The 23,549-nt window shown below is 49.0% G+C and overlaps 1 protein-coding gene across 1 annotated transcript in view; it reads right to left on the bottom strand.

The window, feature by feature from the left end:
- Positions 1 to 23,549, bottom strand: part of GRIK4 (glutamate ionotropic receptor kainate type subunit 4) — a 363,476-nt gene that overhangs the window by 182,172 nt on the left and 157,755 nt on the right. Inside the window, exon 4 of the mRNA XM_050759371.1 lies at positions 5,189 to 5,353. Within this exon, the coding sequence (XP_050615328.1) occupies positions 5,189 to 5,353 (165 nt within the window). The remainder of the gene's footprint in view (positions 1 to 5,188; positions 5,354 to 23,549) is intronic.

Here is a 23,549-nt window from a genome sequence, read left to right as displayed (position 1 = left end):
ACATTCTAAGATATGGCCAGGGGCCTCATCTGACCCCATAGCCTGCTCTGCCTACCTCCTAGTTCTGACCTCCTGCTCCCCTGTCTGAGCCACTCATTGGTACATTCTCTGGAGAGCCACCTAAGACGATGTCATTTTGCAGATGTGTGCATCTGAACTTCTTCCTGGAGAAGATCTTGAACCTCAGTTTCCCCATCTGTAAAATGAAGGGGTTGGACCAGATGATTTCTAAGTACAGCTATTCAATGCATGACTGAGCCCACATCATGCCCATGATGTGGGTAGCTCTGAGAAGGGGAGTAAGGAATGTGTGCTGAATGACTCATCACTATTTGCATGCCTTTCTCTTCTGGCTTCTTACTTTTTTTTCCTTAAGCCAACTTCAATTGATGCTGTTGAACTGAAGGAGGGATGCTAGCCCTCACTTCTTAGAGGCAGCTCTGAATCACCAGAGGTCATGCTCGTGGAGCCTGAGAGAAATTCAGAAGCCTGTGCAGGAGGTGCAGCCACGGGGAGCCGGAACACTATGCACCGTGCTCCCTCTGAGTGCTGGAGCCACGAGAGGCCCGGATAACCAGGGCGCCTCTAGTTTCAAGGGGAAACTGTGGACAGCTGATAGCATGCTTGGCCTCACAGAGACAAACTGAGGCACAGGTGAGGGGTTGACAGGGAAGCCCCTGCTTCTGGGTCTGCAGGAAATTAAACCTCAAACTGGTTCCAGCAGCAGCAGGGACGGAGCCTCGGGTTGTTTGAATGGTAAAGGGTGGTGCTTAAATACATGAGCCGCAGGAGAAACGCTGATCTGTAGGAACAGAGGAGGGCGACGCTTGTGGTAGCTCCCTGCAGAAGAAAGGCTGAGGCTCAGATGAGACACGGGTGGAAAAAAAGGAAGGGCCAGGTGGGACAGGAGCTGACCTAATAAGTCTTGTCCATCCCTGTTATTTTAGATCTGTGGGCTGTGTAGAAGGAGTTAGAAAGTCAAACATGAAGAGCCTGGGGCTATAATGGTGGAAGAGCAGAGGTGGGGGATGTCAGATGCAGGCTGGAGAAAGCTTTACAAGTGACCCTCACTTTAAATAAACCCATTATATGAAAATCTGTCTATTTGAACCCAAGAGAACAGGGGGTGATTTCCTCCTCATATCTTTCCAGTTTCCAGGCTGGCTATTAATTAATGCCCCGTGTGATACTTTCCATCTCGGAGCCTCGCTTTCAACCATCAGACGAGGGGGCTGACCTCTGGCTTCCAGCATCGTTAGCTTCTATACACTTCATAATCTTTGATTCTTGAAATAACCATTGCTTCCCTCAACTGACTCTCCCACCCTGAACAGGATTCATTAAGTGTGATGTGGACGGAGCTTTCTGAAATCCCCATTACTCAAAGTAAGGCACAACTGTGCCCTGGTAGAGTGCTACAGCCCCAACTTCAATCAGAGCCTCTGCTTTCCACAGTCAAAGGCATCATCACTAGGGTCTCTTTCATCCCCCTGAAGCAGAGTTCCTGGCCACAGGGTGACAGGTGTAGGGTTAGGGCAATTGTCCAGGACCCCAGATCCACTTGCATTTTTTTAAATTAACAATGCGAATTAGCCCCGGGCCACTAGCCCAGGGCAAACCACGGCCTTTGGCATTGGGCAGCAGCTGGCTTGAGGAGGCTCAGCACAACTTTCAAAGGTTCAGAGCTATCAGATGCATCAAGCCCAGAAAACTAGAAAGGGAAGGGGAATATCCAATGACGATGGATGCTGACATTAGGCAGGCCACTGGAGAACAGCCCTGGAGACAGTGCTGCCACATAAGTAGGGCTGAACTTTGAAACAGAAGAGAGAGGGGGAGGCTGGCAATAAGTTGGGAGGAAGCCTGTTCAAATGTGGGGTGAGAGAATAAAGCCAACAACAAAAGCCACAGCTGCCACTTCCTGAAGGCCTGCTATGTGCGGTGCCGAGCATTTCACCTACACTGTTGCGGGGAGTGCTCCCCGTGACCCTATGAGGCAATGCTACCATCGCTCCCATTTATGAATGAGGAAACAGAGGCACAAAATGGTTTAACAGCCTGTCTACGTCACACAGCTAATACATGGGAGACCCAGGATTTAATCCTTGTCAGTCTGGTTCTAAAATCCATGCTCTGAATTTGTATACCACACAGCCTCACCAAAGGAAGGATCACAGTGCTGTGGGCTCTCCTCCACCCAGAGATCCTGTCTCCCTCCTCCCTTCCTTCCCCAAACACAATCGCTGCCCCACCGTGCAATAGCCAACAGGTGGGAGGTGCTTAAGCTGCAACCCACCTGCCCCCTTACTTTGGGAGGGAAAGAACTGGGCTGGAGCCTTTCAATGAACCTTACCTGGGTAGTGTTTAAAACCCACTGCGGAGGAGCACTCTGGCTTCAGGTGAAAAGCCTTTGGAGTGGGAAGTTCCAGAAGTTCCCTTTTCTAACAAATGCTAATCATACCTCAAACACACTGAGATGTAAAAACTGAACTGAGGGCCACTTGCTAAGAAAATACCTGGTGCCTAAAAGAAGCCCATTAAAAAGATGCCCAAAGTTCTATAAGGTGGAATAAAGATATCCGTTTCCTTTATTTCCCTGATTGATCTGGCTCAATAGTTTAGATATATTGACTTTACTAAGTCAGGCTGCATGGGTCACTAAAGAGGAAATTTACATCTGCTAATGATGCCATCCATCATGGGCAAATCTTGGCTCCCTCATTTCTGCCAGAGAAACCCCAAAGAACCAAAGAAGAGAGGGGCTGGCTTTTCAAAGTATGGACTACTGAACTATTTAGAAATCTGGACCCTTGTCTGAGACCTGGCCCCCTGGACAAGGAAACACTGTGGACTGGACTGGGGGTTCACAAGGAGTTGTTGCTGGCATTTCTGATTTCATTTGCAAGATACTGGGAAATCTGAATCTCCCTTCCATTATACTGGAAATTAACCTCCATGACAACTAGGATTCTTGTCTGTTCCCTGCTGAATCCTCATGGCCTAGAATAAAATATAATAGGCACTCACTAAACACTTATTGACTGAATGAATACATGAGCGACTATTCTGGCCTTGTTCCTCCATGCCTTCTTGGGGAGGAATCTGTGCCTATAGATCCTGTTGGCCTCAATGGCCCTGTTCTATATGGTATGGCCCTCCCTCAGTCATAGGACCAGGAGGGACCAGGAGTAGACACTCTCTCCAAAGGTAGTTATTAGGCAGCCTGGCCAACACCTGCAACTTGTGAGACTGGCCCCACTGCAAGTCGAGCTGGTCCAATCAGAGCCAGACCTTGGGGACACACACTAAGAGGCACTGGGGGAAGCTGCCACTGATGTGTGCCCTAAAGAGAGACTGAAAACCACCTGAGGGCAGGAGCACATCTGTCTTATTTCCTGCTTTGTTCCCAATGCCTGATATCCTGAATTATGCCTGAGATAGAGTCAATGCTCAATAAAAGTTTCTGAATGAATAAACAGAGAGTACATCAGGTCTGGGTAGTCATTATGGACAAGTACATGATGAATAAAACAGGGAACCCAAACTAAGAGAGAGGGAAGAGCCTGGATCTAACAGCACAGGAGCATGAAGGAAGCTGTGAGAGGGAGAAAGGCTAGGGAGTCTCCAGAGCCACCGCCTGCCTCACTTCTTACCTTTTCTGGATCTCACAATACCCCACATGTGATGCTTGGGCCGGTGTGGATGTACTGATTTTCCTGCAACCCTAACAGCCCAGGCTGGAGCTTTGCTGGATCCTCAGATGGAAGAACAGATGTATTTGAGCAAGTTGTTCTTTTGTTTTGTTTACTTATTTTTGCCACCGAGGGTGGTCAAAGGTTGAAATAAGTTAGAAAGGGAGGAGATGGGGACTCTTCAAAGTTTTAGGGAATAGATACTATTATCTCTGATTTGAGGGGCTCTTCTCCTGCCCTCTGAACTGGAGCTGTTCCATTTCTAGCTTAGCCACAAGCCACCAGCCCACTAACTTGGGCTTAGTCTTGTAAAGTTGTCAAGGTAATACGAACAGCAGGCCGGAGGATTGCAGGGAGGTGTCGTGGACTGTGCGCTGGGCACACAGGGTCCAGGACCAGCTCAGCCATTGACTAGCTCTGTGGTCTGGCAAATGATTCAATGGTTTCGAACCTCAGTTTCTTTTCTAAAGTGGAGGGGATAACACTTAACTCTTAGGTGAGAATTAAAAGCAGTACCCAGCACATAGTAGGGGCTCCATATATGTGACTTGAGCGACCTACTACGTACACCTGTAAAACACCGCAATTCACAGATTTTCCTATATTTAAAATAATTTAAATCTCACAATAGGCTGGGCACAGTGGCTCACGCCTGTCATCTCAGCACTTTGGGAGGCTGAGGTAGGAGGATCACTTGGGGTCAGGAGTTCAAGACCAACCTGGCCAACATGGCGAAACCCCATCTCTCCTAAAAATACAAAAATTATCTGGGCATAGTGGCACACCCCTGTAATCCCAGCTACTAGGGAGGCTGAGGCACGAGAATCACTTGAACACGGGAGGCAGCTGCAGTGAGCTGAGATCACACCACTGCACTCCAGCCTGGGCAACAGAGCAAGACTCTGTCTCAAAAAACAAACAAACAAACCTCACAACAACCTACAAGACTTGCAAAATAGAGCCTAGTATTCCTCTTTTAAAGATGAAGAAACTGAGGTTTGGATAGGATAGGATAAGTGACTTACTGACTTATCTGAGGTTACCCAGAGAGTGAGTGGTCAAATTCCATCCCAAGTCCCAGTTTCTCCCACAACACCGCCCTTAGCATAAGAAAGCAAGGTAAGCAGTCAGATGTGTAGTGGCTAAGATACCCTCGGGCTGGCCGTCTCTCTTATCGCACACGAGATTTCATTCAGGGACGTGTGGACAAAATGTCCAGAAGATGAATCAATCAATATATGAAGCAATGAATGAATGAATGAATGAATGAATGGGTATCCTGTCTTAATTCTACTCCACACGTGATTCGCAACAAAACCTGGGAATCTCATCCAGGCTGAGAGCTTCACAGGACCTCCTGGTTCAAGTTCCTCTCCTTCCGCTGGAAATATCGATATCAGGTATCTCAGAGGCCTGGTGACTGATGGGTGCAGCTCACACCACCGCTCATCCATCCCCTCAGCAACGGAAGAGGCAGCCCTGCCCAGTCTACGTACTGGTTTCTGCAGTCTCGTACTCGCTGTCTCTGAGAAGCTCAAAGATGTCCACTTCGACCTTGGCCTTGCCCAGCCTCTCAGGAGCGCGGTTGATGCGGTTCTTGGCCAGGGTGATGGAGAGCCGCTCCCCTCTGCTGCACTCCATGGGGTCGTCCAAGATAGCAGCTGTGGGCAGGCAACCACATGGAGACAATTGGTACTCCACCGTTACTGTCACCCTCCTCCTTCTCCAGCCTCCCCCTGCTGCCACCTTCCTCTTCCAGGCAGCGCCCCAAGTCTCTCTCCATCCTGCCATGCTCAGAACCGTCCCCCAGGGCAAATTCTGTCCAAGCTGAAGGGTCTCGGTTTGCAGCCAGGTATACAGCAGTGAATTCTAACGTGGATGCATGCCTCAGGAACCCTGTAATACCAGAGCAGGCCACTAGGGGTCCTCTCTGCACGAGGTCCCCAGGTCCAGGCATCCTGATACTTGGATACCTGTCTCCATGCACACAGGTAAGCAGGCATTGTACAAAGCGAGGCAGGTAGTGGCTGTCCTTTGAAATGGTATTCGGAACATATGAGAAACTCTCCCTGAGGTGAGAGAGGGTTAAAGGATGCCAGGTCTGTGAGGGAGGGCTGTGGTCTCAAGGAGCAGCTGCCAGACACTGCTGAATGCTGGCTCCCCAGGCTCTGACACCGATGGGCCATGCTGCCAACGTGAGCTACTTAGTTTCTCTGAACCTCTTTCCTCACTGAACATTAGAAAGAGTAGGACAACCTCACAGGGTTGGTGTGAGGATTCACTAAGATAATGTATGGAAGTGGCACAGCACACAGATTTAATCAGTGTGACTTACTCAGTGTGGATGACTGCAGTGGTGTAATACCAACAGTTGCCCAACTTCTGGGAGCAGTGTTAAGGATAAGTGTTATGGTATCACAGACAACTGGCGTCCAATCCCAGCTCCAGCCCTCCACAGCTCTGGGACCTCAGTTGCCTCACTTTTAAGGAAGTGGAGAGAGCCTTGGGCTATTGTGAAGATTACAGGATATGGCATGGGCTCAACACAGTATCTTGCATGCAGTAGGCACTCAATAAATCTAGCTACAGAGATTCTTAATTCTCTTGATGCAGATGTTACAAAAATGAAGATCACCAAAAACTTGTACACAAATATAAGCAGCATTATTCATAATTGCCAAAAAGAAACCCAAATGTCCATAAATTGATGGATAAATAAAATGTGGTTTACCCATACAATGGAGTATTATTCAATGATAAAAAATAGCAGGTACTGATACATGCTACAATATGAATGAACCTTAAAAACACTATGCTAAGTGTGGCTGGACACAGTGGCTCATGCCTGTAATCCCAACACTTTGGAAGGCTGAGGTGGGCAGATCACTTGAGGTCAGGAGTTTGAGACCAGCCTGGCCAATATGGTGAAACTCTGTCTCTACTAAAAATACAAAAATTAGCCGGGTGTGGTGGCATGATGTCTGTAATCCCAGCTACTCGGGAGGCTGAGGTAGGAGAATCACTTGAACCCAGGAAGTGGAGGTTGCAGTGAGCTGAGATAGTGTCACCTCACTCCGGCCTGGGTGACAGAGCGAGACTCCATCTCAAAAAACAAACAAACCATTAGGCTAAGTAAAAAAAGCCACACACACACACAAAATACATATTGGACAGTTCCATGAATATGAAATGTACAGAAGAGCTGAATCCACAGAGGCAGAAAGATTTGTGGTTGCCTAGGGTTAGGAGAAATGGGGAGTGTCTGCTAATGCATGTGGTGTTCTTTTTGGGGGTGATGAAATGTTCCTAAAATTGTGATAATGGTTGCACTACTCTGTGAATATATGAAAAAACCACTAAATTATACATTTTAAGGAATTATGTGGTATGCAAGTTATATCTCAATAAAGCCATTATATTAACAGAAATAACAGAAATATCAACCTTATCTTTCAGAGGTTGAGAACTCAGAAAAGCAACACAGGGAATCAAGCCAAATAAATTTCACTGACACATGGCCCTTGAATGTCTGGTGGACACAGAGATCCAGGTTCTATGATGTCCTTTCTGTGCATTGCTCCATACTCACTATAATCCATCCCACAAACCCAACATCAGGACACAGAATATTGCAAAACATTTTTTCCTTGATTTGTGGATTTATTTACATGCATAACTTCATTGAATAATAAAAGTTAAATGTCATTTACTCATGTTGGCCATGCATGGGGCTACAGAGGTACACCCAAGTCCGAGGCAATCTAGTGGACTTCTGGGAATTAACTAGCAAAGTCCACGCACACCTGGGTGATCAGTCACCTGTAGAAGTGACCACAGCACCATAAATGTGACTGAAGAGCCTGGGAACATTTAAATCACCCCCACACCCCCACCTCAGGGAAGCATGACTAGATTGAGGTGGCTACTGAGAGAGTAGAAACCGAGACAGTCACACCGTGGCATAAAAGAATGACAACCTTGGAACTAGAAAGGAAGCAGGGCAGCCTAGAGGAATGCTTCTCAAATGGTGCTCCCTGGCAGGCCCCTGAGTTCCTCCAAGAAGTGGAGGGGAGGCTGCCTGGGATCTCCAGCCCCATACCAGCTCCAACCATCACAATTCCACCTGCATCCATTTTAGGGGGTGGGGTTCCACATAAGAGTTGATGTGGGAAAAAAATGTTTTGCTATTAAAAATACATAGGGGCTGGGCATGGTGGCTCACACCTGTAATCCCAGCACTTTGGGAGACTGAGGCAGACAAATAAGGTTGGGAGTTCGAGACCAGCCTGACCAACATGGAGGAAACCCCGTCTCTACTAAAAATGCAAAAAAAAAAAAAAAAAAAAAAAAAAGGCAGGCATGGTAGCGGGCGTCTGTAATCCCAGCTACTCGGGAGGCTGAGGCAGGAGACTCTCTTGAACCCGGGAGCTGGAGGTTGCAGTAAGCCGAGATTGTGCCACTGCACTCCAGCCTAGGCAGCAAGAGCAAAACTCTGCCTCAAAACATATATATATAAAAAATAGGAAAAAATCAGCCAAGCTGTAGAAGAAGGAAAAGAGACATCTAAAGTGTCAGGAACTGGCAGTGCCATCCAGCATAAGTTAGACAGACACTGGATCCATGACACACGAGCTTTACATTAAGCTACAATGTCAGCATAACCACTTAGTGGACACTATCTCACTTAATCTCTGTAACAATTCCGTGAGGCAGATGTTTTATCTTCACTTGGACACGAGGAGTTGGAGGTCAGAGAGGTCATGATCTGCCCGTTCTCACAGGTTTGAAGCATGACAGAGGAGGGAGATGAGCCCAGGTCAGTCTGACTCCAGACCCTGCACCCTGGCCACAGCTTGTCTTCCTTTTTTAAAAAAAAAAAACTCAAGGATTTGCTGCTAAGCAGGGGTGCGCTAAGGAGCGTGCATGAGCCTTCTAGGGACTGTAAAGGAAGCCTCCTTTTACAGACTGTAAAGGAACCCTAAAACACCAATAGCAACAGGCTTGCCCCTGGACCTCTGAAAACTCTCTCAGGGAACTTCCCCTCCTGCCTTCTCCCTGTCCTCCCTCCACCCCAGTGACACGGTGTTTAGACTGTGGAGGCAGCTATCCTTCCCTCTGGGCCAAATGAGCTCACTGTTACAACGTTTCCATCTACAACCTACTAACTATTTAACAATCACTTGTAATAAGATAAATAAAGTAGTAAAATAATCTCTCAGAAAATGAGCATGTCCGCTGCAGGTCTGGGAACTGGGAATGTTTTGATGTAGTTGTTCATGTTTCAGAGTCACGCTGGGCCTGCCTCTGCCTCATCAGTGTACAAAGGCCACAATTACACCTGCACCACAGGAGGCAGCACACACCAAAGGGTCTGCGCTGGAGCCTAGCAGTTCCATCTATTCCCACTTCGTTTTGGCAAAGTAAACATTCAAGAGTGTGCTATGGACTTCAGCAGGTCCCCCCAAATTCATATATTGAAGTTCTAACCCCTAATATTACTGCCTTAAAAAATAGGGTCTGTAGGACAAAACTAAGGTTTAAATAAGGTCATCAGGATGGGACCTTGATCTGATAGGATCAGTGTCCTTATAAGAACAGACACCAGTGCCTCATGCCTGTACCAGAACTTTGGGAGGCCGAGGCAGGCGGATCACTTGATGTCAGGAGTTCAACACCAGCCTGGCCAACATGGTGAAATCCCGTCTCTACTAAAAATACAAAAAAAATTATCCAGGCATGGTAATGTGTGCCTGTAATCCCTGCTACTGGGGAGGGTGAGACACAAGAACCACTTGAATCCAGGAGGCGGAGGCTGCAGTAAGCCAACAGGATCATACCACCGCACTCCAGCCTGGGCAACAGAGTAAGACTCTTTCTCAAAAAAAAAAAAAAAAAAAAAAAAAGCCTGGCACAGCGGCTCACACCTGTAATCCCAGCGCTTTGGGAGTCTGAGGCGGGTGGATCACCTGAGGTCAGGAGTTCGAGACCATCCTGGCCAACGTGGTGAAACCCCATCTCTACTAAAAACACAAAAAATAGCCAGGTGTGGTGTTGGGCACCTGTAATCCCAGCTACTCGGGAGACTGAGGCAGGAAAACTAGGAGGCAGAGGTTGCAGTGAGCTGAGATTGTGCCACTACACTCCAGCCTGGGTGACAACAGGGCAAGACTCCATCTCCAAAAAAAAAAAGAGAGAGAGACACCAGAGCTCACTCTCTTTTTCTCTCTGCCACGTGAGGATAGAACAAGATGGCTATCTGCAAACCAGGGAGAGGGTCCTCATCAGGAAGCGAATTGCCTGACACCGTGATCTTGGACTCCCAGCCCCCAGAACACTGAGTAACATTTCTGCTGTGTAAGCCACCCAGTCTGCGGTGTTTTGCTATGGTGGCCTGGACACCAGTCTGCCATGTAACAGCATACAGTCGGCTCACAGAGCATCACTGCACACACCTTGAGATAGAGGGATAATAAGCAGGTGGGAAATAGGGAACGTGGGAATCTTATAGTAAGGGGAGGATGAGGTCCTCTCTTCACCCCATTCCTCTTTCCCTGCCCACAGCATCTAATTCAGAACTCTGTGCTCCAAGTTATTCTGCAGGTCACTGCCAACTCACTAAGATCTAAAATCTTGTCCTCTCTACCTCCCAACCCCCGTGCCATTCAGGGACCACTTTTCATTAGGTTTTCAACAGTGATTCAGCTCTGGCTGGAAATGGCCCCAACCAGTGGTTGGCTGGCAGGAAACATATGAGGATCGTAATAATTAGGATGACACCAGGTACTCAGACTCTAGAGCTGCGGACATGAAAGACAAGGTGGAGGCTCAGGCTCTCTTGGGACACCAGAGAAGCATGTCCTCAACAGGCAGTTACCAAACAGCACGCTTCTTTAGTAGTCCCAGGAGCGGGGACCAGATGGATGAAGGACAGCAGCTTGCTGAAGACTTAATATGCAGCGAATGCTCATGGCCTGCGCTGCGTCCCCTAGGCCTGGCTGCCTGGTTGGGCTGGGATGCTCCGAGTCCCAGCTGCTGCCTAATGAGGAACAATATGATCCAGCACATCCTCCAGCCCTGGGGACTGCCCTGCAGAGAAGCGCCGCACCACAGTGAGGCTGGGAGATCTGGGGCCACAGCAAGGGCAGAGCTGAAATGGGGAGACGCGTTCAGAGACCTGGGGCTTCCCCCTCTTTCCATCCATGAGGCCTCAGTGCACAATGACTCTTCCAACCCAGGTGGACTCCAGATGCCTCCAGCATGCCCAGGAAGCTGGGATCCCCTGCGTTTCCATGGAGTCTTTCTCCCCAGGAGCCCCAAGCACTTCATCCTCTGCCAAGTTCTGAGTTCTAAGGCTCATGCCAAGAAAAGGGGAACCCCTTGATTGTGCCGTTCTCCACCCCTAAAACTCTTCTCCATGTTCTTGTCACATGCTTGTGTCAACACTGGAGGGGACTCCTCCCGCTGCAGCCCCTTCCAGCTCACCCCTAATCAGTGTGGCTGTGGCGACCCCAAGAGGGCATACAGCCGCTGACCCGCTCAAGGTCCTCAGAATCTCCCCACTCTCTGAAGAGCTGTCCCAGTTAAGTCTCTGGCATGGCCTCAGGCCCCTTCTGTCCTGTCTTGGCCACATACCTCTGTGGTCACAGCATCCTCTCTACCCCCAACAAGGTGTCAGAGCCTCCATGTACAGTCCTGGACTGGCCCATTAACTCTCCTCCATGCCTTTGCCGACGCTGTCCCTGTCCTTTGTTCTCCCTTTCCCTACCAGGGCTCTTCTCTCCCTCAGACACCTCTTCCAGGAAGCCCCCTCTGACCCACTAGCCACAGTGCTCCCTTTCTCCTCGGATTTCCCGAGAAACTCCTACCACTCCAGCAGGCTATTCCTTGCACACTGCCTTGGAGGGGTATTTATCCTTCTATCGGTACCTGTGAGTTCCCTCAACTGCTCGTATAATCCACCCTCCACATCTGTGGGTTCTGCATCTGCAGATTCAAACAACCATGGATTGAAAATATTCAGAAAAAAACAGTAAGAAACAACAGTACAATAATAAAAATAATACCAGTAAAAATACAGTATAGCAACTATTTGCATAACACTTACACGGTATTAGGTATTAGAAGTACTCTGGAGATGATTTAAAGTACATGAGAGGCTGTGCATAAGTTATATGCAAATACTACGCATTTTACATAAGGGACTTGAGTGTCCTCGATTTTAGTATCAGAGGGAGGTCCTGGAATCAATCCCCAGTGGATACCGAGACAGCTGTACTTTAAAAACCCAGAGTAATCCCTCTTTCCTTTGAATCTTCCCAAACTCCCCATCCCAAATTAATTTCCCCTTCCTTTGAACTCCCACAGAAATTCCTCTGCACCCTTCATTAGACACAAGCCACTTTTTCATTATGCTGATTTGTCTATCTTTTCAGCTCCTTCAGGGTGAGGACCACACCTGATTCATCTCCGTAGCCGCACAATTCTGGACGCAGAGTAGGCCCTTCATGAATGGTTGCTGAGTGAATGAAAAATTCAAGGCCGCCTGTCTTTTCATCCCCTACAGCCAGTAGGAGACGTGGAGCCTGGCGATGGTGCAGTCAGCGTCAGGCAATGAGTGGACTGACAACAGCCCCCACACACAGGGGTCCACAGGGTGGATGACCCGCCAGAGGCCTCCAGGGTCCCCCAGGGCTGGCTGTGTTCCTCCTGCTCCCTGGGTAAACTGGACTGGGGCTGGCTCACACTCCACAAATTCTCAGCAGCCCAGAAGTGACCCCTCAGGTTGAAAAAGCAGCCTCCTTAATCCCTCAGTTCTTCCAGAGCCTCGCTGCTGAAGATTTCCATGCACTTCGGTAACTCTTACCCTTTTAAGGGGTAAAATAAAGAGGTTTTACTGGAGAGTCTTTATAGGCAGTATCTATAACACTGCCTGTGGCTGTTTGGCTCAGCCGGATAGAGCCCTGTGTTAACAAGAAAAAGTGATGGTTTGCACCTTGGGGAGCGCGTTAGCTCTGCTCCCCAGCTGACCCCGGCTGCTTGCTCTCGGAGGCCCAGCCACAGCCCACCCCATCACTCATCTGGCACCTCTGTCCTCTGTGTCCCGCTCTTCAGCCCCTTGTCCTTGGTCATCCCTCTTGCTGGAGGAAATCACACCACTGTGCAGCTGCTCCCGCCACCAACTCACACCTTCGTCCCCATCTGGGGCACCAGGCTGGGCTGCTACCAGCCTTGGAGCATGCTCAGTCAGCTCCTCCCACACCACAGAACCTTAGCTTCGGCTGGGTCTGCCAATACAAAGCCCCACAGACTGGAAGGCTTAAACAACAGAAATTCCCTTCCTCACAATTCTGGAGGCTGGAAGTCTAAGATCAAGGTGTGGGCAGGACTGGTTTCTTCCAAGACCTCTCTCCTTGGTGTGCGGATGGCGCCTTCTCCCTGCACCTGCTCGTGGTCTTTCTTCCCTCTGTGCCTGCCTGTGTGCCGAGCTCCTCTTCATGTAGACAGAAGTCAAACTGAATTAGGGCCAAACCTAACAACCTCATTGTAACTTTCTTACCTCAACACCAAATAGAGTCACATTCTGATGTCTTAGGGGTTAGGGCTTCAATATAGAAATTCCGGAGAAGAGACAACATAGCCCCTAAAACCGACCTTTACCTCTAACCATCACCCAGCTCTTAGTTCCTAACACCGCCCTTCCCAGCCAACCATCGCCCTGCTCTCAGCCCTAACACCTCCAGTCACCTCTAACCATCACCCGGCTCTCAGCCCTAACACTGCCCTTCCCCCACAACCATCACCCGGCTCTCAGCCCTAACACCTCCAGCCACCTGTAACCATCACCCGGCTCTCAGCCCTAACACTGCCCTTCCTTTCCAACCATCGCCCTGCTCTAAGCCCTAACACCTCCAGTCACCTCTAACCATCACTCGGCTCTCAGCCCTAACACCACCCTTCCCCCACAACCATCACCCGGCTCTCAGCCCTAACACCTCCCCTCACCTCTAACGATCACCCAGCTCTTAGTTCCTAACACCGCCCTTCCCCTCCAACCATTGCCCTGCTCTCAGCCCTAACAACTCCAGTCACCTCTAACCACCACCTGGCTCTCAGCCCTAACACTGCCCTTCCCCTCCAACCATTGCCCTGCTCTCAGCCCTAACACCTCCAGTCACCTCTAGCCATCACCTGGCTCTCAACCCTAACACCTCCCCTCGCCTCTAGCCATCACCCGGCTCTCAGCCCTAACACTGCTCTTCTCACCCAACCATCACCCGGCTCTCAGCCCTAACATCTCCCCTCACCTCTAACTATCGCCCGGCTCTCAGCCCCTAACACTACCCTTCTCTTCCAACCATCACCCAGTTCTCAGCCCTAACACTGACCTTCCCCTCCCAACCACCGCCCAGCTCTCAGCCCCAACATCTCCCCTTACCTCTAAACATTTCCCAGCTCTCAGTCCCTAACACTGCCCTTCCTCTCAAACCATTTACCCTAACACCGCCCTTCACCTGTAACCACTGCTGGGCTCTCACCCCTAACACAGCCCTTTACCTCCAACCATCACCCTGCTCTCAGGCCCTAACAACGCCCTTCACCTGTAACCACTGCTGGGTTCTGACCCCTAACACTGCCCTTCACCTCCAACCATTGCCCTGCTCTCAGCTCCTAATACCACCTTTCACCTGTAACCATTGCTGGGCTCCGACCCCTAACACCACCCTTCACCTCCAACCATCACCCTGCTCTCAGCCCCTGGCTCTCAGCTCACACAGTGGTTAAACTGAGGCCACTCTCAGTGAGTTGGTTGACTTTGTGCCCCACACCTTCCCAACAAGCTCAGGTAACGAGGGCTCAAGACTCCCCACATCCGGCCGGGCGCGGTGGCTCAAGCCTGTAATCCCAGCACTTTGGGAGGCCGAGACGGGTGGATCACCAGGTCAGGAGTTTGAGACCAGCCTGGTTAAAACGGTGAAACCCCGTCTCTACTAAAAAATACAAAAAACTAGCCGGGCGAGGTGGCGGGCACCTGTAGTCCCAGCTACTCAGGAGGCTGAGGCAGGAGAATGGCGTGAACCCGGGAGGAGGAGCTTGCAGTGAGCTGAGATCCAGCCACTGCACTCCAGCCTGGGCGACAGAGCGAGACTCCGTCTCAAAAAAAAAAAAAAAAAAAAAAAAAAAAAGACTCCCCACATCCTGCCTTCCTCTCCCCTGGGACTCTGCCTCACCAGGCTTCCTTCTTTTTCTTCAGTCTTTCCCCCAGGCCAGCTGGTTCCCCTGTGCTAACAGTCAAGGCCCGCCCCTCCTATGCAGACCCTCCCCTGACCACCCTGACCAGCTGTGCCCTCTGGCTCTCCCTTCTCTGTCACTTTCAATGCAAGCCAGGCTTCTCAAATGACTACTCAACATTTGCTGACTTCACCCCATGCTACTGCACTGTGCCTTCCGTCCCCACCACTCCACCCAAACTGCACCTGCCAAGTCAATATCAACATTCATTTTTGCAAAACTGGTGAACTTTTGATTCTGTGTCTAATTATATCACTAGCTGGCAATACAACTTACAACCTGCCAGGTGCTGTCCTAAGAACAGCATATATGTTACCTCATTTAATCATCCTCCTTGGCTTCCATGAAACTACTCTCCTAGGGTTCTCCCACTGCTCTAACTGTTCCCTCCAGGTATGTTCTTCTGCCTCCCCTTTAAACAATGGTGCATCCAAGGTCTTTGCAGAGGCCTCCTCTTGCCGTCCTCCCAGGAGCTTCCCGATGGATCTATTTCACAGCCGCCTCCATGGGTATGTTTTACTTATATTCAACAGCCTGGTGACATCTCCATGAACGTGTCCGAAGAGCATCTCAAACTTATGAAGACCCAAAGTAAACCCACCTCTTCCCTCCTACATTCTTCCTGTTACATTCCTACATTTAGTTAATAGCAACACAAGCTACCCAGGCATCGTGCCTTCACCCAGTTCCTCACCTCCCAATAACCAGTCTCCAATTGCTTCTGGTTGTACTTCCTGAAAATTTCTCAAACCAGTCCACTTCTTTCTAGTCTTAACACCACCACCACCCTACTTTGGTCCTTTCATCTCAACGACTTAACTGCAACCTCTTAACTCTTATCTGGTTTTCCTGCCCCCAGGCTGGCACGACCACCACCTGGCGCTCCTCAACCACACCCTCTCATAGCTGCCAGAGTGTGCACTTTGAAGTGTAAAGCCCTGCTTTAAAAGCTTCCATCCTCAAAATAAATGGAATTCCTTGGCACGGCACACAAGATCTGAATTGACTCTTTGTCAAACCTTATATTGTGCTTCCCTGCTCATCCCTGTCTACCTTCTAGAAACAGTGAACTACTCATAGCACCCGTTACACACAGACACACACAGACACACACACACACACGATGCTGCTGCATGCCTGCACACCTTTGCTCACTCCTCCTTCTGCACTCTCATCTTTGCTCACTGACTATCTCGGCTCAGACATCCCCACCTTCAGGAAGCCTTCCCTGAACACAGAGGCTGAGCAAGTGCACAACAATGTGTTTTCATAGAAACCCATGTATCCTATAATGTACGCCCATCATTGATCTAGTTTTCAACTGCCAGGGTTTAATTCTTCCTATCCCCAGTGCATTGACCTTGCTTGACAACAGGAGAACTTCATGAATGTTTGAGCCAAACTTGTCTTGGCTTTTGAGGGATTCTATGCCAACTTCTATTCCTACCTTCATAATTACTACTTTGACCTGTACATTTGTGGAAAACTGATTTTAACAAAGGTACGGTGGGGAAAAAAGTCTTTACACAAATTTTGCTGGAACATTTGGATATCCATATGTTAAAGAAAAAAGAAATCCCAATCCTTACTCATGCTATATGCAAAAATTAACAAAAATAATGAACCATAGACATAACAGTAAAACCTAAAACCATAAAACTACTAGAAGAAAACCTTTTTGATCTTGAGTTAGGCAAAGATTTCTTAGATATGACACCAAAAGCACAATGCATAAAATTAAAAAATTGGTAAAGCAGACATCATCAAAATTTAGAATGTATGCTCTTCAAAAGATCGGAATAAAAGACAAGCCATAGGTGGGGAGAAAATATTATATGCAAAGCACATGCTGGATAAAGGACTTGTATCCAGAATATGTAAAGAACTTTCAAAGCTCAATAATAACAAAACAATCTAATTTTTAAACTGGGCAGAAGATTTGAATAGACATTTCACCAAAGAAGTTGTATAGGTGGCAAGTAAGCATGTGAAAATATGTCCAACGTTATTAGTCACTGAGGAAATGCAAATTAAAACCATAATGATCTATTACTACACATCTATTAGAATGGCTGAAATTAAAAAGCTTGACCATACCAATTGCTGACATGGATATGGAAGAACCAGAACTCTCATATGCCCCAACCTCTTCCCTCGCTCCCCTTCCTCTCCTATGTAATGCTAGACACTATGTAATTGTCCCCCAGTTTTACACCCTGGATTTAGTCCACAGGCCACTCTTCATTGTGGAATTTCTCCCTTAAGAAACTTACTAATTTTCAACTATCAGCCCTATGCAGATAACTCCAAAATCTCTATCTCTACCCCCAATTTCTCATCTACACATCAGACTCCTTTTTCTGGCTACTAATAAGAAATGTCCAAATGTCCAAATTCTGCATCCCAAATGTAACTCATTATCTTTTTATTGAATCGGGGGCTCTTTCTGGCTTCCCAGTTTCACTTCATAGCACCAGTTGGTCTCATGCAAATCCCTGGGGGAGCTGCCTTGCACTCTCCCTGTCCCTACAGCCCCTCCATCTGCTCACCCACTAAAGACTGCTGAGGTATCTGCCTCCCACCCACTGCCCCCGTTCTGTTCCCACTGCCGCCACTCCTCGCTTTCTTTTGTAATACGTCTACACTGTCTTCTGCCTCCAGTCTCTCTTGCACCAACTTAGCTACTCTCCACTGCAGAGGCACCTGCCTGGCCCTCAGGCCCTCCACAGTCTGGCCCCAACATGCCTTTGCAGACTCACCTTCTACTGAATTCTATGACCACTTAGCTACATCTAGATTGTCCTTGCTGAACACTGAATACACCATGTTGCTCTGCCCTGTTTTTTTTGTTCAGGTGGTCTCTTCCTGGAAAGTTCTCAGCTGTTTTTTAAAACCCATGTCCAAATCCTACCTAATAACCCTCATTCTCATACCCCATTCCCACCGTGCCCCAGGTAAGCATTGAACTGCGCCAGCCCACACTTTCACCCTCCTCAAATCCTACAAAGCACTTATTGTGTGCACGATTCATTTAGTACTTAATATTTTGCTTTCTAATTGACATGGGTAATGCATTCACTCATTCAATCATTCCTTTCTTTATTAATTCCTCAAATACCTATTAAACACCTATCTTAAGCAAGGCACTATGTATGCAGAGAAGGATAAAATGTATCTCTGCTTTCAAAGTGTCCAGAGAAGGACATGGTCACACAAGCAAATAGCCACAACCCGATATGGTAAGTGATATGACAAAATCTTAAGATGTTTCCACCATGAACCAGGTGTTCAGGTGCTGGGAAATCACAGGTGACTAAGATGGGGTCATTTGACTCTGGAAGGCATCCTGGGGTCAGGGGACAGAGCCAGACTTTACTGTACAATGAAGCGATTCCATAGAGAGAATCGCAAAATTCTAAGGAAGCTCAGATAAAGGGAAACCAAACTCCAGGCGGTGGGGCAAGTTTTAGGGAAGGCCTCACACATTTATCTAACGCACATGTGTTAAGTGACTACTACCTGCCAGGTTTCACGCAAGAGTCAGCCTTGAAGGAGGGGAGTGAGCTTCCCAGGGAAGCAAGGAAGCAAAGCATGTTCCAGTGTGGGGTGACTGGCTCAGCCAGTGGGAGGGGCCTGAGCACCTGGCAGGGAAGCCAGATGGGAAGAAAAGAGCCAGGGCATGAAGAACCTGTGTGTCTCGCTGGAGAACTGGGATGGAGCCCCGAAGGTCCAGAAGGTGCCGAGGGACAAGAGGAGGGCTTCCGACAGGCGATGACATCATAAAATTTGCATTTTAGGGCAATCACTCTCAAAGATACACTGGAGTGAGAACTGAAATACGAGTTGGGAAGATCAATAGTCTGGGAAAGAGAAATGAGACAGGTACTGAGTGGGGCAGGGAAAGAGGATCAGAGAGAAGAGGCAGATTCTAGTGAGATAAATCCGGCAGAATCAAACTCAGTGGGGCTTGGGGGGAGGTAAGAGGGCTCTTGGCTTCACTGACAATTTAGATGGTGACATCAGTGACCAAGATAAAGAATGCAGGGGGATAGAGAGGAAGATTTTTCTTTTTTGTTTTTGGAGAAGGGCAAAGATGATGATTTTGGTGTGGTATTTATTAAGTTTGGGGCGCACTGTTTAGTAACAGAAAAAGTTACTGGTCTGGCTCTCCAGATAATGATCCAGGCTGGAGACACGGAGACCCAGGAGTCCCCAGGGTCAGGGTGATAATGACACCTTCCTCTCCTCTCTCGGAGAGGAAGAACCAGGCTAAAACTCTGGACACTCAACATTTGGGCGAGTGTAGGGAAAGAGACTGAGAAGCAATGGTTACATCAGAGGATCTAAGGAGAAGAGAAGTCAGACAAAACAAGGACTGAGCATTCTCCACAGGGCTGGGCAACTAGGAGGTCACCGCGGACTTTAGCAAGAGCACCTCCAGGGGAGAGGTTAGGCAGCATTTAGATGGTAGCAGGTGGAGGAGCGGCTGAGAAGTGAATGGAGAGAACCAAGTAGCCGGTCTGGGAAGGGAGGGGGCGTAATTAGGACAATCGGCGGAGGGAAGCACACCCTCCAAAGAAGGGTGTTTAAATTAAGACGAGAAGGGCCCAGAAGAGGAGCCAGTGGGAAGGGAAAGAGAAAGTCAGAAGAAAGGAGCACTTTCTGAAGCAAGCCCTGCAAAAAGGCAGCTGGAGGGAGCCTGGAACACACGCACAGGCTCATCTGAGGTGAGAGAAGGGACAGCTCCCCCTTCATGGGTGCCTTCTCCTTTTTTTCCTTTTAATCATATGTCACCCTATGTTTGACACAGACACACGGCCACCTAGCTCAGACCACACTTACCAGCCTCCCTGAACTCAGGAGGCCATGGGCTAAACCTGGACTAGCAAATGGAAGTAAAGTGACCGGAACATCCAGTTCATCTCCTTGCCCTGGATGTTCCCGGCCTTTTTTGCTGGCTGGTAATGACAGCAAGAACATATAGAGACCACGTGCTGCTGATGGCAGTGCCGCCCGCCACCCTCCATCCTTGGACCACTACTATTTACCTCCAGGTTTATGTGTGAGAGAAAAACACTTTGATTTTGGAGCTACTGCATTTTCAGGTCCCTTTGTTTTCATGGCTCAGCCTATATTCCCACTTAGAGCTGAGCCATAGAAATATAATGCAAGGCAGCTGGACATGGTGGCTCATGCCTGTAATCCCAGCACTTTGGGAGGCTGAGGTGGGCGGATCACGAGGTCAGGAGATTGAGACCATCCTGGCCAGCATGGTGAAACCCTGTCTCTATTAAAAATACACAAAAAGAAAAAGAAAATTAGTTGGGCGTGGTGGTGCGCACCTGTAGTCTCAGCTACTAGGGAGGCTGAGGCAGGAGAATCGCTTGAACCTGGGAGGCAGAGGTGGCAGGGAGCTGAGATTGTGCCACGGCACTCTAGCCTGGCAACAGAGTGAGACTCCGTCTCAAGAAAAAAAAAAAAGGAAAGAAAAGAAATATAGGGCCGGGCTCGGTGGCTCAAGCCTGTAATCCCAGCACTTTGGGAGGCTGAGACAGGTGGATCACGAGGTCAGGAGATCGAGACCATCCTGGCTAACACAGTGAAACCCCGTCTCTACTAAAAATACAAAAAAAATTAGCCGGGTGCAGTGGCGGGCGCCTGTAGTCCCAGCTACACAGGAGGCTGAGGCAGGAGAATGGCGTAAACCCAGGAGGCGGAGCTTGCAGTGAGTGGAGATGGCGCCACTGCACTCCTGGGTGACACAGCCAGGCTCTGTCTCAAAAAATAAAATAACATCAAAAGAAATAGGTGAAATTAAAAAATTAATTTTAATATTTTCCTTAACCAAATTACACAAACACTATGTTTTGTTTCTGACTTTGTTTTTTTGAGACAGGGTCTCGCTCTGCTGCCCAGGCTGGAGTGCAGTGGTGTGATCTCGGCTCACTGCAGCCTTGGCCTCCCGGGCTCAAGCAATCCTGCTGTCTCAGCCCTGTGCAGCTGGGACCACATGTGAGCACCACCATGCCAGGCTAATTTTTGTATTTTGTGTGTGTGTGTGTGTGTGTGTGTGTGTAAAAAAAAAAAAAAAAAGTCCTACTATGTTGCCTAGGTTGGTTTTGAACTCCTGGCCTCAAGCAATCCTCCCATCTTGGCCTCCCAAAGTGCTGGGATGACAGGCATGAGCCATTGTACCCAGTCAAATACCATGATTTTAATATCTAGTCAATATAAAAATCATTTGTGTATTTTGTATCCTTGTTTTCATACCAGAACTTCAAAATCCAGTGTGCATTTTATATTTAGAGCACATCTCCATCCAGATGAGCCAGGTTCCAGGGGCTCAATACTAATGGCTACGACACTGGGTAGTGCAGGTCTAACTGATGCTGACAGATACAGCTGTAAATAAATATTTGCTTCGGGTGGGGGGTGTTGAGAGAGGCTGAGCTGGATGGCTTCTATTTTCTCTGAAAAGAGGAAAGGTCTCATCTTCATCTTCCACTAGCAAGACTGACAAAGATAAGGAAAGTGGCTTCAGGGGAGGGCTTGGAATAGCTGCTCTGATATGCAAATGCATTTCTGTTTGGACCCACTTGAAATGAAGAGATGTTGGTGTGTTTCTGAAAGCAGCCTCAGGGCACAGCCAGAAGCAAGGCAGGCAGATGTCACAACTAAGAGTAGAAGGTGATCAGGTGGGTGGGCAGGACTGGGGACTAATGAGTGAAGGTGCTATCGGGACCTGGCAGGGGTGATGGGCTGGGCCTTTTCCACTGGACAGGAAAGGGAGTAACACCCAGAAAAAGCTGTCCAATGGGTTAGCCCCAGCAGCAAGGAAAGGCTGCATATGTGTGGAATATGTGGATACCAGGATTCACGGAAGAGCGGGAGCAGGGGAATGTGACGGTGAGACTGGGTAAGATGCTGTTTTCAGACTGTGGGATTCGGACATGTATGGTTTCAGAAGCAGAGGATCTAGGGCTGCCATGACTCGGAGTGCAGCTGTGATGGTCACGTGGAGTGGGAGAGAAGGCCATCAGACGGGAGGCAGCCGAGGATCCCCAAGGCAATGGCACAAGTGGGATGGCCCTTTGGGCACTAGGATCATGAGGCCAGAGCAAGGCAGCGGTGAGAGGAAGGCTGGGAGCCCTACATGAGAACAGCAGGCACAAGGCGGGGGAGGACTTGGACCAGGCAAGAATGGGGGAAATGTTTGAAGGCTGCACTGGGGAGTGAGGGAAATGCAGCTGCCGCTCTGGAGTAAGCAGTTGCTCTGGAGATGGGTTGGAAGGAAGCACTCTGACAGGGCAGATGAAGTGTGATGGGCTTGGCATCCCCGCTGAGTGGCGGCTCTGTGTGTGCCAAAAGGGCCGGGAGGGCAGGTGAGCTGGGGATGAGCACAGAGCCGCCGGGAGGATGCGCATGGAGATGCAAAGGCGTGCACAGAACCAAGCTGCCCAGGCGCTGCAGAGAACCATTTCCCTGTGCTGCGGGACTGCTGTCTAAACCGGAAACACCCCAAGTGCAGGAACAGAGTCTCCTCTTATCCTGTATCCCCCATACAACTCAGCAGAGCCAGGCAAATGTTAGGCACGTTAAGCACTTGACCCTGATATGAGCTGTTGGACTTTCACAAGGTTCACCTTTTAGCCTATCCCTTCACCTTTCACACTCCCACAATTAGCTAAAGAACATGACTCCTGAAACAAAGTGTATGAATAAAGTCCCTGGCATCACCAGCAATTCTATCTGCAGTTAGTGCCCTATGTATATGGCCACTTTGTAAGGTCTCTGGATACCTGATTTGATATTCCCAGTTAGCCTCCTTAAACAGTTCCTTGCTCTCTGTGGACCGGCTCACCTCCCTGTAGGTTTTCTTTTGGGTAGGAAGACAGTCCTCATGTGTTCTCTTTTGAAAGCAGTCATGGAGAGCCCTCAGCTACATTTGGGCAAGCTCAACCAGCCAGCTCTGGCCAGCCCAGATGCATGACTGTGGCAGTTCGGTGCCCGGGATATCCAGTCTCATGGCTCACTGCACACACAGCCAGGCTGGAGGAAAGGAACAGTGGGCTGGAGTTGCCCATTTGTCTTGTCTAATGGCCTGCCAGTGACAGCATTCTGGACGACTTATGGGACAGAGCGGGAATGAAGGCAGAAGGGACGGGAGTGATGGGGGCTGCTGGGAGCCTTAATGGGTCTAGTGCAGACAGAGACACCAGGCAAGGTCTGCCTGTTACCTCCGGGGGAGACCCAGCCCAGATCAGCTTCATTGTCTGGGATAATTCAATTTGACTTGCATTTACTGAGCGCCGACCTTACGCCAGGCACAAGTGGGATAGATGCTGTTGAGAACACAAGACATGAAGACATGAAGCAGTTCTGGCCCCTGCTCTCAAAGACTCATGGAAGAACTGGGGAGACAGTGATGGGGCAGGGGAGGGAGGGTGGAGATCACAAACTAGGTTCCTGGCAGACTCTGAAACTTGAGCTCAGCGGGGCAGCTGGAGGGTACCATCTCAAGAATCCACTCACCCCTGGACCAAGATCACTCCATGCTGTCTTCTGACC

Source organism: Macaca thibetana, chromosome 14 (genome assembly GCF_024542745.1).
Source record: "Macaca thibetana thibetana isolate TM-01 chromosome 14, ASM2454274v1, whole genome shotgun sequence".
NCBI classification, from domain to species: domain Eukaryota; kingdom Metazoa; phylum Chordata; class Mammalia; order Primates; family Cercopithecidae; genus Macaca; species Macaca thibetana.
The sequence above is the reverse complement of the archived record's forward strand: the minus strand, read 5'-3'. Positions and strand labels throughout refer to the sequence as shown.